The sequence below is a fragment of the Mercenaria mercenaria genome, chromosome 4 (genome assembly GCF_021730395.1).
Source record: "Mercenaria mercenaria strain notata chromosome 4, MADL_Memer_1, whole genome shotgun sequence".
Classification (NCBI taxonomy): domain Eukaryota; kingdom Metazoa; phylum Mollusca; class Bivalvia; order Venerida; family Veneridae; genus Mercenaria; species Mercenaria mercenaria.
In genome coordinates, this window is record NC_069364.1 from 40,529,241 (window position 1) to 40,544,947 (window position 15,707).

The 15,707-nt window shown below is 33.4% G+C and overlaps 1 protein-coding gene across 1 annotated transcript in view; it reads left to right on the forward strand.

The window, feature by feature from the left end:
- The first annotated feature begins 1,420 nt into the window (after nucleotides 1-1,420).
- LOC128556604 (phosphatidylinositol phosphatase PTPRQ-like) overlaps nucleotides 1,421-15,707 on the forward strand; it is a 47,847-nt gene continuing 33,560 nt past the window's right edge. Inside the window, exons 1-6 of the mRNA XM_053542148.1 lie at nucleotides 1,421-1,424; nucleotides 3,611-3,925; nucleotides 7,940-8,257; nucleotides 12,282-12,557; nucleotides 12,962-13,240; nucleotides 13,679-13,933. Of these exons, the coding sequence (XP_053398123.1) occupies nucleotides 1,421-1,424; nucleotides 3,611-3,925; nucleotides 7,940-8,257; nucleotides 12,282-12,557; nucleotides 12,962-13,240; nucleotides 13,679-13,933 (1,447 nt within the window). The remainder of the gene's footprint in view (nucleotides 1,425-3,610; nucleotides 3,926-7,939; nucleotides 8,258-12,281; nucleotides 12,558-12,961; nucleotides 13,241-13,678; nucleotides 13,934-15,707) is intronic.

A 15,707-nucleotide genomic window follows, 5' to 3' on the forward strand; every position in this document is an offset into this window, starting at 1 on the left:
AGATTGTCTAACCATATTTGCATATATCGTGATAAAGCAAATATTCCGATTGTTTATATAATTCATAAATATACAGTTACGTATGTGTGAGAAAGTATGGTAATTTCGGTAGTTACCGCAGAAAGTGCCTTAAATTCCATTTGCACCGAATTTTACGTGAGAAGAGCAGCGCTCAAGTACATCAATTCCAGTATAATAAATCAAACCTTTATTAAACTTGCGCAATCCTTGACACGAATTTTGGATCGTTGCTAAATCTTGTTCACAATAAATCTTACAATTTTATGCAGTTTGGTACACTACACAGAGATAAAAAAAATTTTCACACATTGCACAACTTTTATGTATACTGAAAAGTATGCTGAAAATTTCGTTTTAATACATGCAGTGATCAGATTTGAAAACAGATTTTGTAATGAGTTTAGTCCTATTCAGTAAGACAATACTCCTATGCATTAATTGAAACTTTGGACTATTGCCATTCATGAATTTTTGAAAAAGTAATTGAAAAAGGGTTTATAAATGTAACCGAAAATTTGGAAAATTACAGGTATAATATCTGTCTTGTCTATTTCCAAATTTAAGTTTTACTTTTCATACAGCTACTTTTAGTTAACATGGAGCAGCGGCATTTGAATGTTTTGGTTCACTTTTATTTTCACACCACAAATGAAGGTCACTCTGAATTCAAGTTGGCGGAAGTACCTTAACAAATTAAATATTCAATATTACTTTGCGTAAAATAAACAGTTAATCGCAATGCATTTAGTAGATGAAATTCTCAGAAAGACGCTTCCTTTTCGTTTCGGAAAGCGTACTGGTCAAGCAGAGATAACCATTTTACTAAGGTACCATTGAAAGATGTACATTTGTATTTTCTTGCATGATTCAAGCAATAAATATACAAGAATATTAACATGCAAAAAGAGATATTAATGTACAAATTTAAATACGATTTTGCATAATCTGCTTATATATGTGTGCATTTTTAACCTTCAATGCAATATAAATGTTGTATATCTATGAAAGATTCATTTGATATAGACATAGTTTAATCTTTTACTAAGTAATCGTGTACCATAATTATATCTGTGTATTTTCCATTATTTCATTTTAGCTTAGATTTATAGTATTAATATTGTGCATTTTCTCCTAAAATTTTGAGGAAATATAGAAGTCTTACATTATCTTATTCATTAGCTAAACGTTGTTTTGAATGATAAAAAGCAATTAATATTTTTTATCGTTACGAAGAAAGTTCCTGTTTAATTTTGGTCCGTTCACTGATTTAAAAAAAAAAAAGAAATCGAACCAGCACCATCTGAATGTTTTTCATATATTTGTTTTCTCAGTTATGTAACATTTGACTTACGTATGTGTTATCCATTTTCTATTTCACCACTTATGGCCTTCTCATATGATGGGTATATTGTCTTAACAACCAAAGTTTTATAAAAACGGTAAAGTTTTCGTGAAAATATAAACTGATTTTTATAAAAGTTTGGTCAATTTTCGTGAAACTTATTCGGTTATCTAATGTATGTGCACTAAAGTAAATATTTTCACAATATTTGCAGTTCTTTTCATGTATAAACTTTTATGTTTTCGCAAATGCTTTTCTGTTTTTCATGAAAACCCGATACATTTTCGCAAAACTATTAATATCTGGTTATCGTAAGCAGAAATATGCCGCCATAGATTAATTTTTAACTTAATACTATATACATTTCTTTAATGGCCTAAATATGGAAACGCATTTAGACCCCCTGATATTTGTAATGACGTAATACTTGAACATGGGAATATATTTTCCAAGGTTGTCGTGTTAATCTGGGCTATTTTATAATAAATTACCCATGCAAAATCCCGATGTCTTGACTGCACCAAAATATGAAGAACGCGTCATATTGCAATTAAAACATTCGATAAATTTTGATGGATTTTTAGTATGGCCACATATTCGACACATGTCGGCAATGGCATGACTCTATATGATGAAATGAATAATAAAACTAAACAAAGAGCCATAACTCACTCAAAAATTGTTAAACCAGTCTGATTTTCAGGGAAACACAACTAGGGTACCAATACATCATTCTGACAAAGTTTGGTCAAAATTCCACATTAGTTTCAAAGGAGATGCGATAACGAGAAAATGTTAACGGACGGAAGGACGGAAGTTCCTACATATGGGTATTTATGTGGCTACTCTATTTTGTTCACTCTATTGTTCTTTTAGCCACGCACGTAAAAGAAAAATAGCCACATAACAGCCTTACGGAATGAATGACATCAAAGAAAAAGTGCAGTTACCTATTGTTCATATAGCCACCTAAGTATGCAAATGTGAGCTCGGAGGGACGAAAGGACGGTCAACGGACAGCCGACGCAGAGTGATTTGAATAGCCCACCATTTGATTTGATGAGCTAGAAAGAGCGGTCATAATTTGGAGACAATCATATCATTGGCCTACATAGCCACCTAATGATGCTGTGTGCAAAGTTTCAAAACTGTAGCTATTATGGGTTTTAATAAAAACACTAGGTGGATTTACAAAAAAAAAAGAATTTAACCAACGCCGACGACCAAGTGACAATAATACCTCATAGATCTTTTCCAACATCTATTGTACTGCCCCCTAAAAGGTCCCAAGTGCCCACATTTGAACAATTTCGGTAGCAGACCATATAATGATGCTCCAAAGCAAGTATTATGGTCCACCACACAGTTCAAGAGAACAAGTTGTATCGAGAAATTTTAATTTCTAGCAACAGCAGTACCAAAATGGGACACAATCAAAGCTGATAGAAGACCTTATAATAGTAATACAAAACAACTTTGGTAAAGTTCTACGAAGCAGTTTATAAAAACGTCCTTGAAATGAATTTCCGTTTTCAGCTTTGATGGCCTTTAAAAAGGGGGACAAGCATTCTATATGAACACGTGTAGGAGGACCTAGTTGTAATACTACAGACTAAATTTTGTAAGCGGCCATTTTGTCACACAAACAAACGACCCTGATATACGACTGGTAGCTATTGCGTACGTAAAGGTGTATAATATTAAAATTGAATGGCATCTTTTTAGCGTCATGTATGTGATATGACGGCGTGATTTCTAACACTCATAATTATTGTACAAACACTGTGAGATAACGTGATTTATGATATGCGAAAATGAATTATAATTGCGCCTTACGAAACAATATTCAATATGATTCAATAAAACATTTTACGTCATAAAACTATTAGGGGGCGGGGGTCCAAATGCATTTCCATACCTAAGCCTGTGTGTTTCAGTTATGTTTAAGATTAGCAAACTATTTTTATTCTTTTTCACATCATATTTTTTGTTATAATAAAATCATTCCCTGCAAAACGTTGCTTACTTGTAATAGTCTAATTATTTCTATCAGATTATTTACCATTTATAAGTAAAATATTCATAGCAATTATTTTAAAGTCTTTCATTCAATGTGTGGTAAATATTTCGGAAAATTACCGCTTTAGTGTAAATAACTCGTTAACTAATCGTTATTTTTGCTTTTTATCCTATGTGGATTTTATAGTAACTATCTTATTTGTAAAACAAGTTTTGAATTATTTTTAGAATTGAACGTCAATCTTGCCGGGTTGAATTTCAAACTGAAGACCATAGGCACCAATGATATTATTCTTTGTTGGAGAATAAACCCAGACATTTTTGAAGGAAGCGATTACTTCTCATATGTTTTCGTTGATGTTAAATCACAACCTAATGATGAGAATGTGACAACGCTCAACGAGAGCCGCACTGCGAAAAATGAAGTATATGATCTGTCAGTAAATAACCTTACTCCCGGGACAAACTACACCTTTATATATTACGTGAAATCGGAGAATGGCATTCCAAGCAAAGACAAAAAGCAATTATCTTCTTATACACGTAAGTAATTTTGCAAAGTCTGTGTTTCCACTTTTTCTATTTATTTTGTTTTTGGAATGGTTCAAGATTTTTTATCAATATTTCTGAAACCTATTAGGGTTTAGTCCCTATTTCTTAAGAATTCATGAATTAATGCCATCAGTTCTGTAACAGCGGGCTTTTAACTTAACCAGTGTTCGTGGATTCTGTACCAGTAAAAACCTGCTTCCGCAGGTAACTGTCAACTTCCCTAAATGAGTCAGAGGTTGAAGAAGAATAATTTCAGACACAAGGTCTTTTATCAAATCATCACGGAAATCATGCGGTCCGCCCGATGATCGAACTCATAACCCCGCGATCTGTAGATCTGCGATCACCATATTTAGGTAAGCGATGTTCACGAAATCTTGTATCGATTTTGATGTATGCTGAAATCCAAATACGAGGTCCTGAAATGGAAACATTTTACTGCTCATTATAATCTTATCATTGTGAAAGCAATTTTTAAAAGTTAAATTTTGACTTTGATCAATAATTAATCTTGACACAATATTTATATAGTTTCATTTACCCACATTTTCTAGAACACATACAAAGACATAAATGATGCTCTACACAGGCAAAAATGTTTAAAAATTTCCATTTATAGAAAGAATTTATGATGTCTCCCTCATGTAGGGAGACATGTTGATTTATTGATGTACATCTGTCTGCCAATAAGCCCGTCTCTATGTCATACATTTTGTCCATGCAACTTCATTGACATCTCTGGATAGATTTATACAAAATGTAACAAGAGTGAACATTGCCAAACTTACTTGTGCATTTCGTCGGCATTTCACAGTCTGTTGATTTTTAGCGGAGGTATAGCCCTTGATTCATTATTTTTTTTTTACAATTGATCGGAACTTCACCACACCGTACAGGAGTGACCAGTTCCAGGCCCAATTTTGCATATTGTCGGCATGTTCAGCTCTTTGATTTTCATTGAATTTGTAGTATTTGATTTCACGTAGTCAGCATACGTTGGATCGTGTACGGCATACCCGCATAATTATCGTTAGGTCAAAGTCAAGAGATGGTATTTAAAGATCAGCTCTTCAGTTTCTTTTGTTGATAATAATAATTTTATCAGTTTGTTTTAAACTAGTGTTTTTTATCTCAACATTGCGATAAACAAGGACAAGTTTCCAAGTTTCATTGTCACAGTCAGGAATGCGATAGGAGACGGTCATTCATTCATTTTCTCCTATTGGTTCGTATCCGGGTCATAACTTTTTTTTATCTTAAAAGGAATTTTGATACATGTACGAAGTGCTACAAACAGAACCCTAGCTCAAAGATCAAATGTTAAGAGTGTTTCTTCCTGTCTGATCTGTAACTCAACCATCCGTCAAGGAATGTTAATTATATTTTGCACAAATAATCCCCATAACGAAAAAATGTTATATGAACAACTTTCAGACCTTGCCTTCAATGTCAAGCGCAAATACGGACGTCAGTAGCATGGTTTATTTTCTGTCCGGTTTCATGTCCGATTCAAAAGTACGAGGGACGTTCAATATGTAACGTTGCTCCGTATGTAGTTCCATAACCGCTGGTGATTTTTAGACGCTGTTTTCGGCACATAGAGCAAGTTATTGGAAACACAATGCAATATATAACAATCGGCAGTTTCAAAGTAAAAACATTTTAGTGAGGTGTACTCAGGTATACTGGATCATAATCAAAGTTTTGGTTTGTCCTTGGCATCCAGTCTCAGAAAAATAGAATAACTTGTAAAATCACAAAATTCTATCATTTTTCTATGAGGTACAGCAGTTTGTGATGCGTTTGCTTTGTTTTAAACTATCTATTGCATAATTGATTGTACAACACAACTAAAAGATCTAAACTCGAGGTTGATTCCATCTGGAATTGGTGTTGAGAGGGATTAATCAAAGTTGCAAGAACTAGTTTCGCAATCGGGAATTAAGATATTAGTATCAACTTAAAATACAATAATTTTTTAAACGATGGTTATCGCGCCTGACAAAATTGCAGAGGCTTATTGTACCCACCTTATCATTTTTTGAGTAAAAATATACACACTCAATTTAAAACTGTTATAAACTTTTTATTTTAGTTTTCATATGTTTTCATGAAGATCATGATTTGTTTTATCTGTTTAAACTGAAAATAAAACTATAGTTCTAGTTGTTGAATAGTAGAATCAAGGAATTGCTTATTACAATCTCAATATTTTGGACATAAAATTGTCTAGTATACTTGACTACACGTCACTCAAATGATTATATTTTACTTTGAATCTATCAATTTTTATAATTTATATAACATTGTGTTGCCAATAAATTGCTCTATAATGTGCCGAAACCGCATCTAAAAATAACAAGCGGTTACGAAACTACATACGGAGTAACATTACATATTGAACGTCCCTCGTAATGAGATTACGCATCATACACAACACTAGACCAATAGCTCAAAGGCGAAGGCATTTTGATATTACTTCCCTATTATGAGCCAACATGTAGAGCGGAAACCCAAAACCATAAAGCCAAAGAACAGGGTCACACATTGATGTAAAATGTCAATATGGACTTTTCCAAGCCATGTCAGTAATAAACATTCAGTGAGAGATTATACACAAATGTTCCTCGTAATGAGTTAATGCGATGTGCATGATATCCGGTCTCCGTGCTGAAAGGACATGTTTAGATTAGAGATTAAATATTTCAGGTCACATTTTAGTCCAGTCTATAACTTTTTCGTTCATGCATGGATATTTAAATTTTAAACATAACAAGCTGTCAAGTCAAGCTCGACCCGGTTTAAAACACTCGTCAGTGTTTTTTCTTCAGAATTTATTGCCTTACATATTATAGAGTATTTCATCACATTTAGCTCATCCGAGCATAGAGTGTTCGGGATGAACTATTATGATCACTCACCGTCCTTCCATCGTTCACACTTCAAACAATTTTTCCTTGTGGTGGAAATTGGTAAAACTTAGTCTGGATGTTCCGTTAGTGGTTCACTTTCAAAGTTGTTCAAACGATTTCACTTGACTGCACATTAGATCCGCCAGAGCTTAAAAAAGGAAATTTTCCGACGACAAATTCTCCAAAACCGGTCGTCCGACTTTGAAAAGAAACTCTAAAATGGACTTTGTGTGACCCTCTACCAAGATTATTCAGATAATTTTGGTTTGTCCAAACAAATGACCACCAGAGACTATCACTCTGTATGTATGTTGTGGAAATTTTGAAAATATTATAGTCAGTAGATGTTCCTTGGGTGGCTATCTGCTAAGAATGTTCATATTATTCTGATTTGTGAGACAATACTATTACCACAAGAGCGTTGATAGAAAAAGCTTCAAACACCATTTCCTCTTAAACCACTGGTTTGATCACAAAATACGTTTACAGAAATGTTTCTTGAAAATTAACCACTTTTGTAATAAGTCATCTTGATTTATCTTACTATGTATGGTTGTATAGAAACTTTGAAATTCAGCGCTGAATCAACAAGCAAGTTTTCAAAGTATTTTGAAAGAAATGTGTCTTGTTATATCTTTCTGTGCAGTGGATCTCTGGTCTGCGATATACTTTTATCATAGCCCTCCTGCTTCTGTTATTTTCTTACAATCTGTTTTTAAAAATCAAATTTCAATAAATATTAAATACAGTGGACACCTGTAGAGTTTTATACATGTAACTTTACCTTAATAACATACCATGTAAATGTGCCACCATATTTATATACATAACTGACAGATATCAAGTCATTGGGTTATGCTGTATTTCAGATGATTAGTCAAATTCTAGAAGTGAAGCAGCGGACTTTGTATTGAATTTTCAAAAGATTATTAAGATGTGTAACTCTTTCTTTACTTTTTAAACCAGACAGCGATTGTTTAAACATTTTCTTGGTGCAAAAACTTTGAACGCAGTGATGTCTGTTTGATCAAAGCTACTGCCTAACGGGAAGAAATGAATTATTACTAATGTGTTTTTGTCATTTTATTTCAAGGACCATTGCCACCTCCTCAGGCTGCAAATATCAGCAAAGTCACCCAGCATAGTTTCGCCATCACATGGAAGGACGATCAAAATTTAAGTTATTCCAGCTACAACATCATCATTTCTCCTGCACTGGCATCTCTCAATGCTACATGTGATGACATAGATTTAGAAAACGGCAATTGTTCACTACTACGCAAGGAAAATGTAAATGTAACATCCTTGGTATTTGATGGACTCGCTCCGGGAATACAGTATTCATTCGCTATCTACACATCAATTGCCGGGTTATCCAGTGAATCTGGACTAAACACTAGTACATATACAAGTAGGTTTATATATATATATATATATATATATATATATATATATATATATATATATATATATATATATATATATCCCAAATGTATTTTAATTCAACAGATTCTGTCCAGTAATAATAACGTCAAATTTTATGAAAACGAATCAGTTCCAAAAGTAACGAAATGTGGTAGATCAAACTGTTGACTTTATCAACATCTTTTGGTAGGAAACAAATTTAATTTCAGAAGCGGAAAATCGTTCACAATCAAAAACAATTTATCCTGTGATGTTCAAATTTAATATGCGTTATTAGATGTTGTGGCTGCCAGGAATAATATATTGGTGAGACAGGGGATTTTTTACGCAAACGAATAACTGTTCACCGACAACAGTTAAGAAACAAAAACACACGAATGCTATATGTCAGTGAACATACCGACATATGTGCTGGACAAAGACAACCACCATTTATGATCTTTCCATTATATAAATTACAATCTACAAACGCGATTTTAAGAAAAGAAAAAGAACAAGTCTTAATCAATATATTTAAGAGCTTAATTCAAGACATAATAACAAATGCAAATAACTAGTCAAGAGTAATGTCCCTTTATTTTGACGTCATTTGACGTCGTTCCTATGCAAAGTTATTGACGTTATTTTAACTCCTGAAGATCTGCACAAGCAGTGAAACCGGTTGAATTATTTTATATTTATCATTGGACAGAATCTGAATAAACTGCATATGTAATATTAGTGGATCTTCCTTTATATATATATATATAATTTTAATAATTTTAACTGTTCATCGAATCCATTTCGTTTTCCAACGCTAAAAGTAATGCTTTATAGTACATTTTGTCTTTAAACAAAACAATCCTTTTGTGCACAGTTTTAGTACCTAACTTATTTTTCCAGAATTTCCGATACACAAATGCAGTTGATATTGATGTCAATTGAATTTGCTTTTGACAGCTGAATTACAATATGTTCTTTCTAGCAAGACACTGATTTTTCAGTATTCAAACTATTTATTATTCAATAAGTACATCAGTCTGACTGAAGTACTTGATCTCCTTAACGAAGATCTGAAAACGACCCATTCATATACGTCTTCTGTATATTTTGGATTTCCAGTATTGCTATTTTTCTTTTAACCAATCAGACGACTTGTTCGAATGTCAAAGAGTAAGAAAATGTGCAGTTATTCCAGGGCTCGAACCCGGGACCTCTCGATTACAAAGCAAGTTGAAAGCAAGTGGCCTACTGACTGAGCTAACCGACTATCTGATAACGTATGACATAAAAAAAGTAAATATCAAACGTCAAGACTACAGGTAGATTTGCAATATGTTGTAAGTTAAGCTCTGATTGGCTAGCGAAAGGGTCGTCAAAACGAGGCTATGAATAGGTTGTTCTCAGATCCTATATGTAGCGTAATAAGAGATGTACTTTAGTCAGATTGATAAGTACATTAAAATCATGGAACAGCCTATGTGTTATTATTCCCCTCGTCATTTCATCAAAGATTGCAACAGAAGGTAGAAGTTCTCTTAGACTTTCCGCCGATAAATGTACTTTATTTTATACACGTATATAACTCTTTTGACAAAAAGAGTAAATATGAACATGTCTGTCACAAACTACAGCTACAATCATAATCAAATATCATGCAGTAACAGCTGATCGCAGTTATTAGTTGAGATATTTAGGTGTTATTTTCAGCAGATATTGTAAGCTAAATAAACATTAAAATGACAATATATCAGTACACTCTGATTAATAATGGAAGAGTGGTACACTCTCAAACTAGGGAAAAGTGGGTGGGGTAAATAAACATGCGAAGCTAAACATTTGAAGCAACACAACTATAGGAATAATAATTTTGCAGTTCAAGAAATGGCCTCAGATTATCTACTTCTATCTTAATTATGCCGGTATGAGTGGTGGGGGCATATAGATTTGGTCTTGTCCGTGCATCCGTGTGTCTGAGCGTCCTTCCGTCGCCCGAAGTTCTTGAAGCACCAAGCTCGAAAAGTATTTGATATAAATTGATGAAAAATTGCATGAGTTTTTATCGTGATATGTACTTGCGTACCTTTTATTTTTTGTCTGGCTCCGCCCCTTCTTTCCAGAATTATGGCCCCTGACATAGTCAAAAACACATATTTTCACCTTGTGACACGCCTAGCTCAGAAAGTATTTGATATAGAATGTGTCTGTAGGACACATGGTGTGCCCCCACTGGTACATTTGTCACAAATAAGGGGCAATAATTCAATGATTCATGTTTGCAGTTTTAAGGGGATATAGCCTCAACAAACATTTTATACAAGATTCATCATTCTAGGCCATATACCTCTTGAACTATGAGCATCACAAACAAAACATCCACTATTTTGGATATTTTAAGGGCAATAACTCTGTAATAAGCGCTAAGGTTTTCAAGAAGAATGCCAAGTGTGCAAGGTCACATCATAATCAAGACTCATGCAGTGCTTCATGAATTTACATAGAACTTTCTGAGCTAGGCACGTCATTAGGTAAAATGTGCATTTTGAACCATTTCAGAGGCCATAACTCTGGAAATAGGAGCCAGACGACAAATAGGAGGTTCACAAGTTCATATCATGCAGACTCATGCATGGTTTCATCAATTTATATGTAATACTTTCTGAGCTTGGCGCACAACAGGGTGAAAATGTGCATTTTTGATTATTTCAGGGGCCATAACTCGAGAAATAGGGGGCGGAGTCAGGCGAAAAATAGGAGATGCTCAAGTTCATATCACAATAATGATTCATGCAAGGTTTCATTAATTTATATGAAATACTTTTTGCGCTATCCACATCACAACGTGAAAATGTGCATTTTTGACTATTTCAGGGGCCAAAACTCTGGAAAAAGAATGTAGAGACCGTAGAAAAATAAAAAGGTGCGCAAGTTCATATCATGGTTAAGATTCATGCAAGGTTTCATCAATCTATATCAAATACTTTCTGAGCTAGGCGTGTCACAAGGTGAAAATATGTGTTTTTGACTATGTGAGGGGCCATAATTCTGGAAAGAAGGGGCGGAGCCAGACAAAAAATAAAAGGTACGCAAGTACATATCACGATAAAAACTCATGCAATTTTTCATCAATTTATATCAAATGCTTCTTGAGCTAGGTGCGTCAAGAACTTCGGGCGACGGAAGGACGCTCAGACAAACGGATGCACGGACAAGACCAAATCTATATGCCCCCACCACTCATACGGGCATAATTAAGATAGAAGTAGATAATCTGAGGCCATTTCTTGAACTGCAAAATTATTATTCCTATAGTTGTGTTGCTTCGAATGTTTAGCTTCGCATGTTCATTTACCCCACCCACTTTCCCCTAGTTTGAGAGTGTACCACTCTTCCAATATTAATCAGAGTGTGCTGATATATTGTCATTTTAATGTTTATTTAGCTTACAATATCTGCTGAAAATAACACCTAAATATCTTAACTAATAAAAAATGTTTTAGATTTTTGGTGAAGTTCGTCCATTGAAAATCAGTAAATTTGATTAGGCCACTTTGTGGCTCTGTGTTGAAAAAAGTATTCAAGGCAATTTAAAACGCAACATGTTGTGTAAATGTCCATTGCATACATATTTTATCACGAAAGTTCCAGGTAAAAACTTTGAACCATTTTTAAAAACGCGGCGGAGATTGTGTTCCTGGCTGGTTACATGTCAAATTACCCCACCCACTTTAAATGTGAATTTCTATAAAAGTAAGTCAAAACTGATAACAGTAACACTTGTGAATGAAACTTAATACAGGTAGGTATATTGTCATAAAATATAGAGAAAATCAAAAAACATTTTGCGCAGACACCTAACTGCGACCCCCCCCCCACCCCCCCTTTGTTTATTTTATGTTTACAGAAACATCTGGTAGTATTTTTTTCATGTATTCAAATATGAAATTTGGGTCTAGTATACCTTTAAAATATTTACCACGTAGTACATGTATTGATTGATAATCAGTTACTCCAAATGTGTAACATTTCAGTACCACTGCTTCCAAATAAAGTATTCATCCCGGAAGACAATATCAGCAACAACAGTTTGTGCGTATCTTATAAAGATCCAGCATCAAATTTCACACACTGGAGTTTGAAAATTTCTAATAAACATATACCTTACACCAATACCATGATGGTGCCTATGAATGTGTCTTCAGTTCCCTTACATGACTTACAGCCTGGCACAGAATACAATATTACTCTGCAAACACGAGTACCGGGCTTCTACAGCATCAACAAAACGACGTTAAAAGCATTTACAAGTATGTTTTCAAGTTGTTATACTTTTCAACTTTAAAAGCAGGATATCTAGATGATGTTTCGTTATTTTTAAAGTAAAATTGATGTTTCTGTTTACGCAATTTTGAAAATCATTTTGTCAAATCTTTTCAGATACATTTGGTTTATTAGTTCTGCCCCTCCATTTCCTGCAAGTTATTCTGACAAATGATGCATAGTTAAATCAGTGATTGAAACAAATTGTACTTACTTATTCTTTTGGCAGTTCGTGTTTCATTTAGTTTTGCTCTATAATTTTCCTAACACATAACATCACATATAACTGGTCGTTTCGGTAACTTACTCTTGGTGACACAAACCATCTGTGACATATTACCTACTGTTTGAAGATGCAGAAATACTTCGTCTTACAATTATTTTCTTTCAGGACCAAGTGACCTTCACTCTATTGATATACCAAAACAGATGGTGCATACAACTCATTTTACAGTCCAATATGAAGTTTGGGATGATATGTACGATTACTTCCAGTTTACAACTTGCAATGTTTCGTGTATTACTGAGACTCAGATCAAGGGAATCTTGAAGAAGACAATTCACAATCTTACAGCAGCTACATTTTACAAAATAGAAGCATTTGCTGTAAAAAATACAAGCAAAACAACATTGAAAAGTAAAAACCCAGGGACAGCGACTTCTTATTCAGGTATGTTGAATGTACAAATGCTTTTTACATTTGTATTCACTTAATAGTTCGAGTACAATTTATTTACTGTAAGCTATTTGAAGATAGAAAGTTATATCAAGAGAAAAAAGATATATGACCTTTACTGTGAAACATTATATAGAATAATACACATCTGAAACAGTTGTTTAAAAATAACTGCTTTTGAAATGAGCATTTGTCATTTAACATTTTTACTGATTTATTGAAATATTTTTATCTATTTGTTTATAAAACAGTGTGATTTGAATGAAAAATAAATAGACTTTAAACATATGTAAAAACAACAGTTAATACAAATTCCATGATAAAGCACAAAATTAGTGACAAACAAAAGTACTTCATTTCATATTTATGAAAATATTTTGTTTAACTGTTTACATTGCTTAGGTTTGCGAGAACTATATGTTATAATTTCAGCTCCCGAAAGTCCCGCTTCAGTTCTAGACACGGTTGATTGTAAAAATGTTACAATAGGTCTTTCTGGGAACAATAACATATTATTCGACTATTACAAAATTCAGTACAACAATAAAACTGAGAAAATATTTAATCGCACTGAAGAGAGAGCAGTATTATCGGAACTAACGCCTGGCACTGAATACACTTTTGTGGTTTACACAGTTCTAACTGGAATAAAAAGTGACGGGCTTTCCACAATAACAACATTTACACGTAAGTATATCAAGTACAGTTTATACTGTATTTTGTTATTACTCTTCGAATCGTATGTTTTATTAAGAGGTAACGACTGATTGTCTTTGACACTTGACCGTAAATGAAATTGTGAAAATCTAATTTTTGCTTATATTCTAAAATGTTGTACACTGAATAATTTATAATAATGATAAAATACGAAAAAGGATACGATGCCAGTTGTCTGCTGTCTCTTTTAGTGAAAATGTACATTCCACTTTGCTATAGATAACTTTTGTCTAACACGCAAGAATATTATTAAGCATTCACTGCAGTAATTTAAAACTAAATTCAATAGATTTACAAGTTGCTTGTATCATCATTATGACTTATTTGAATTAGGACTTTCTGAAGAGAAAGTATGTTGTCTTACTTACTATATGCACTGAGGAAAGAATTTATTTCCAAAATGGACTTTCTTCTACCTCAATAATTTGTTCAAATTCTAAATAAAATGTTTTTCTGTTTTCTATGTCATATGGTTTTATGGCGTAACATTTCAACAGAAATGAAGTAAAATTTCATATCTCGGGAACTGATAAGATATCATTTTTGAGACTAAAACAGACTTTAAGAATCATAAGTAAACAGCACACACCAAGTTCCAGAACTCTGAATTCTTTTGACAAAAATAATATCCTTTTAGCACTTAGAAAATGTCTCCCTCTCCGACCCGGTATCTCTGCAACATACAGAAATATCATTATGAGAATTGATACAGGCTTTTAGGATTATTTGACAAGTTTTCATACACTTCAAGGTTCAGTGATTATGACTTCTGTATTGACAAAACTATTACTGTTTTGTCTTTTGGAAAATGTAGTTTCCTTAAAACTTTGACTTTCCTTTTGAAAAACAAACTGCCCTAAAGTGACATTTTTCTTATGTATTTTAGACAGAAACTTATCAAAAACCTTTCGGATTATAATACATGTTTAAAATCAGTTATAAGCTAGAAAATTTCGGGGATCAGGCAAATCACTTGATGTTTCAAACTAACAACCTTTAACTATTGATAATCAGCTCAAACTATACTGAGAACATCTAGAAACGCAACACTTGGTCTACAGTCAATAATTTTTTGACCTAATAAATGACAAGAAACCTGTATCCACTTTATTGCTTGCTTTTGTTATTATTATTATTATTATTATTTTGTTTTGGATGATGGTCAGTTTTCTGTACGATTTCACAATACTTCTACACAAACTTCAGATATACAAGAAAATATAAAAACATTGACGGAAAAACCATAGTAAAAAACTGAAGATACTTTACTTGACTGGTCATTTTGTTCAAGTTCCCGTCAGATGATACGAGTTCAGTCGCATAGATGTTTAGATTGTGTCCCTTTAATTTAAACTGCACTCAGTATGATTGGCCTAATTCCAGGTTGTTCAGCACCTATATGCCATAACATATAGCATTAAACTAACATAGGTATGACCCCGTTGCCTTGGCTGTACTTCGTCAATAACGTTGAATGTCGATAGTCTGTAAGCTTGAGCTCTCTTAGTGTCTCAGTAGATTTCTAAACCATATATCTATGTCTCAGCTTTCCAAAGCTCAGCCTGGTTTTGCTATCACTTGTCACTTTCGTCTGTGATCCCGTATAGCTTGAAACCTTGTTTTAATTCTGCGTCTCTTTCTTAAGTCTATGAACATAAAACGTCTTCTTTTAAATAACTTATCCACCCTGACAGCGTTGTTGAAATTAATTTCTCACCAAGGCACTGGAATAGATAATTAACTG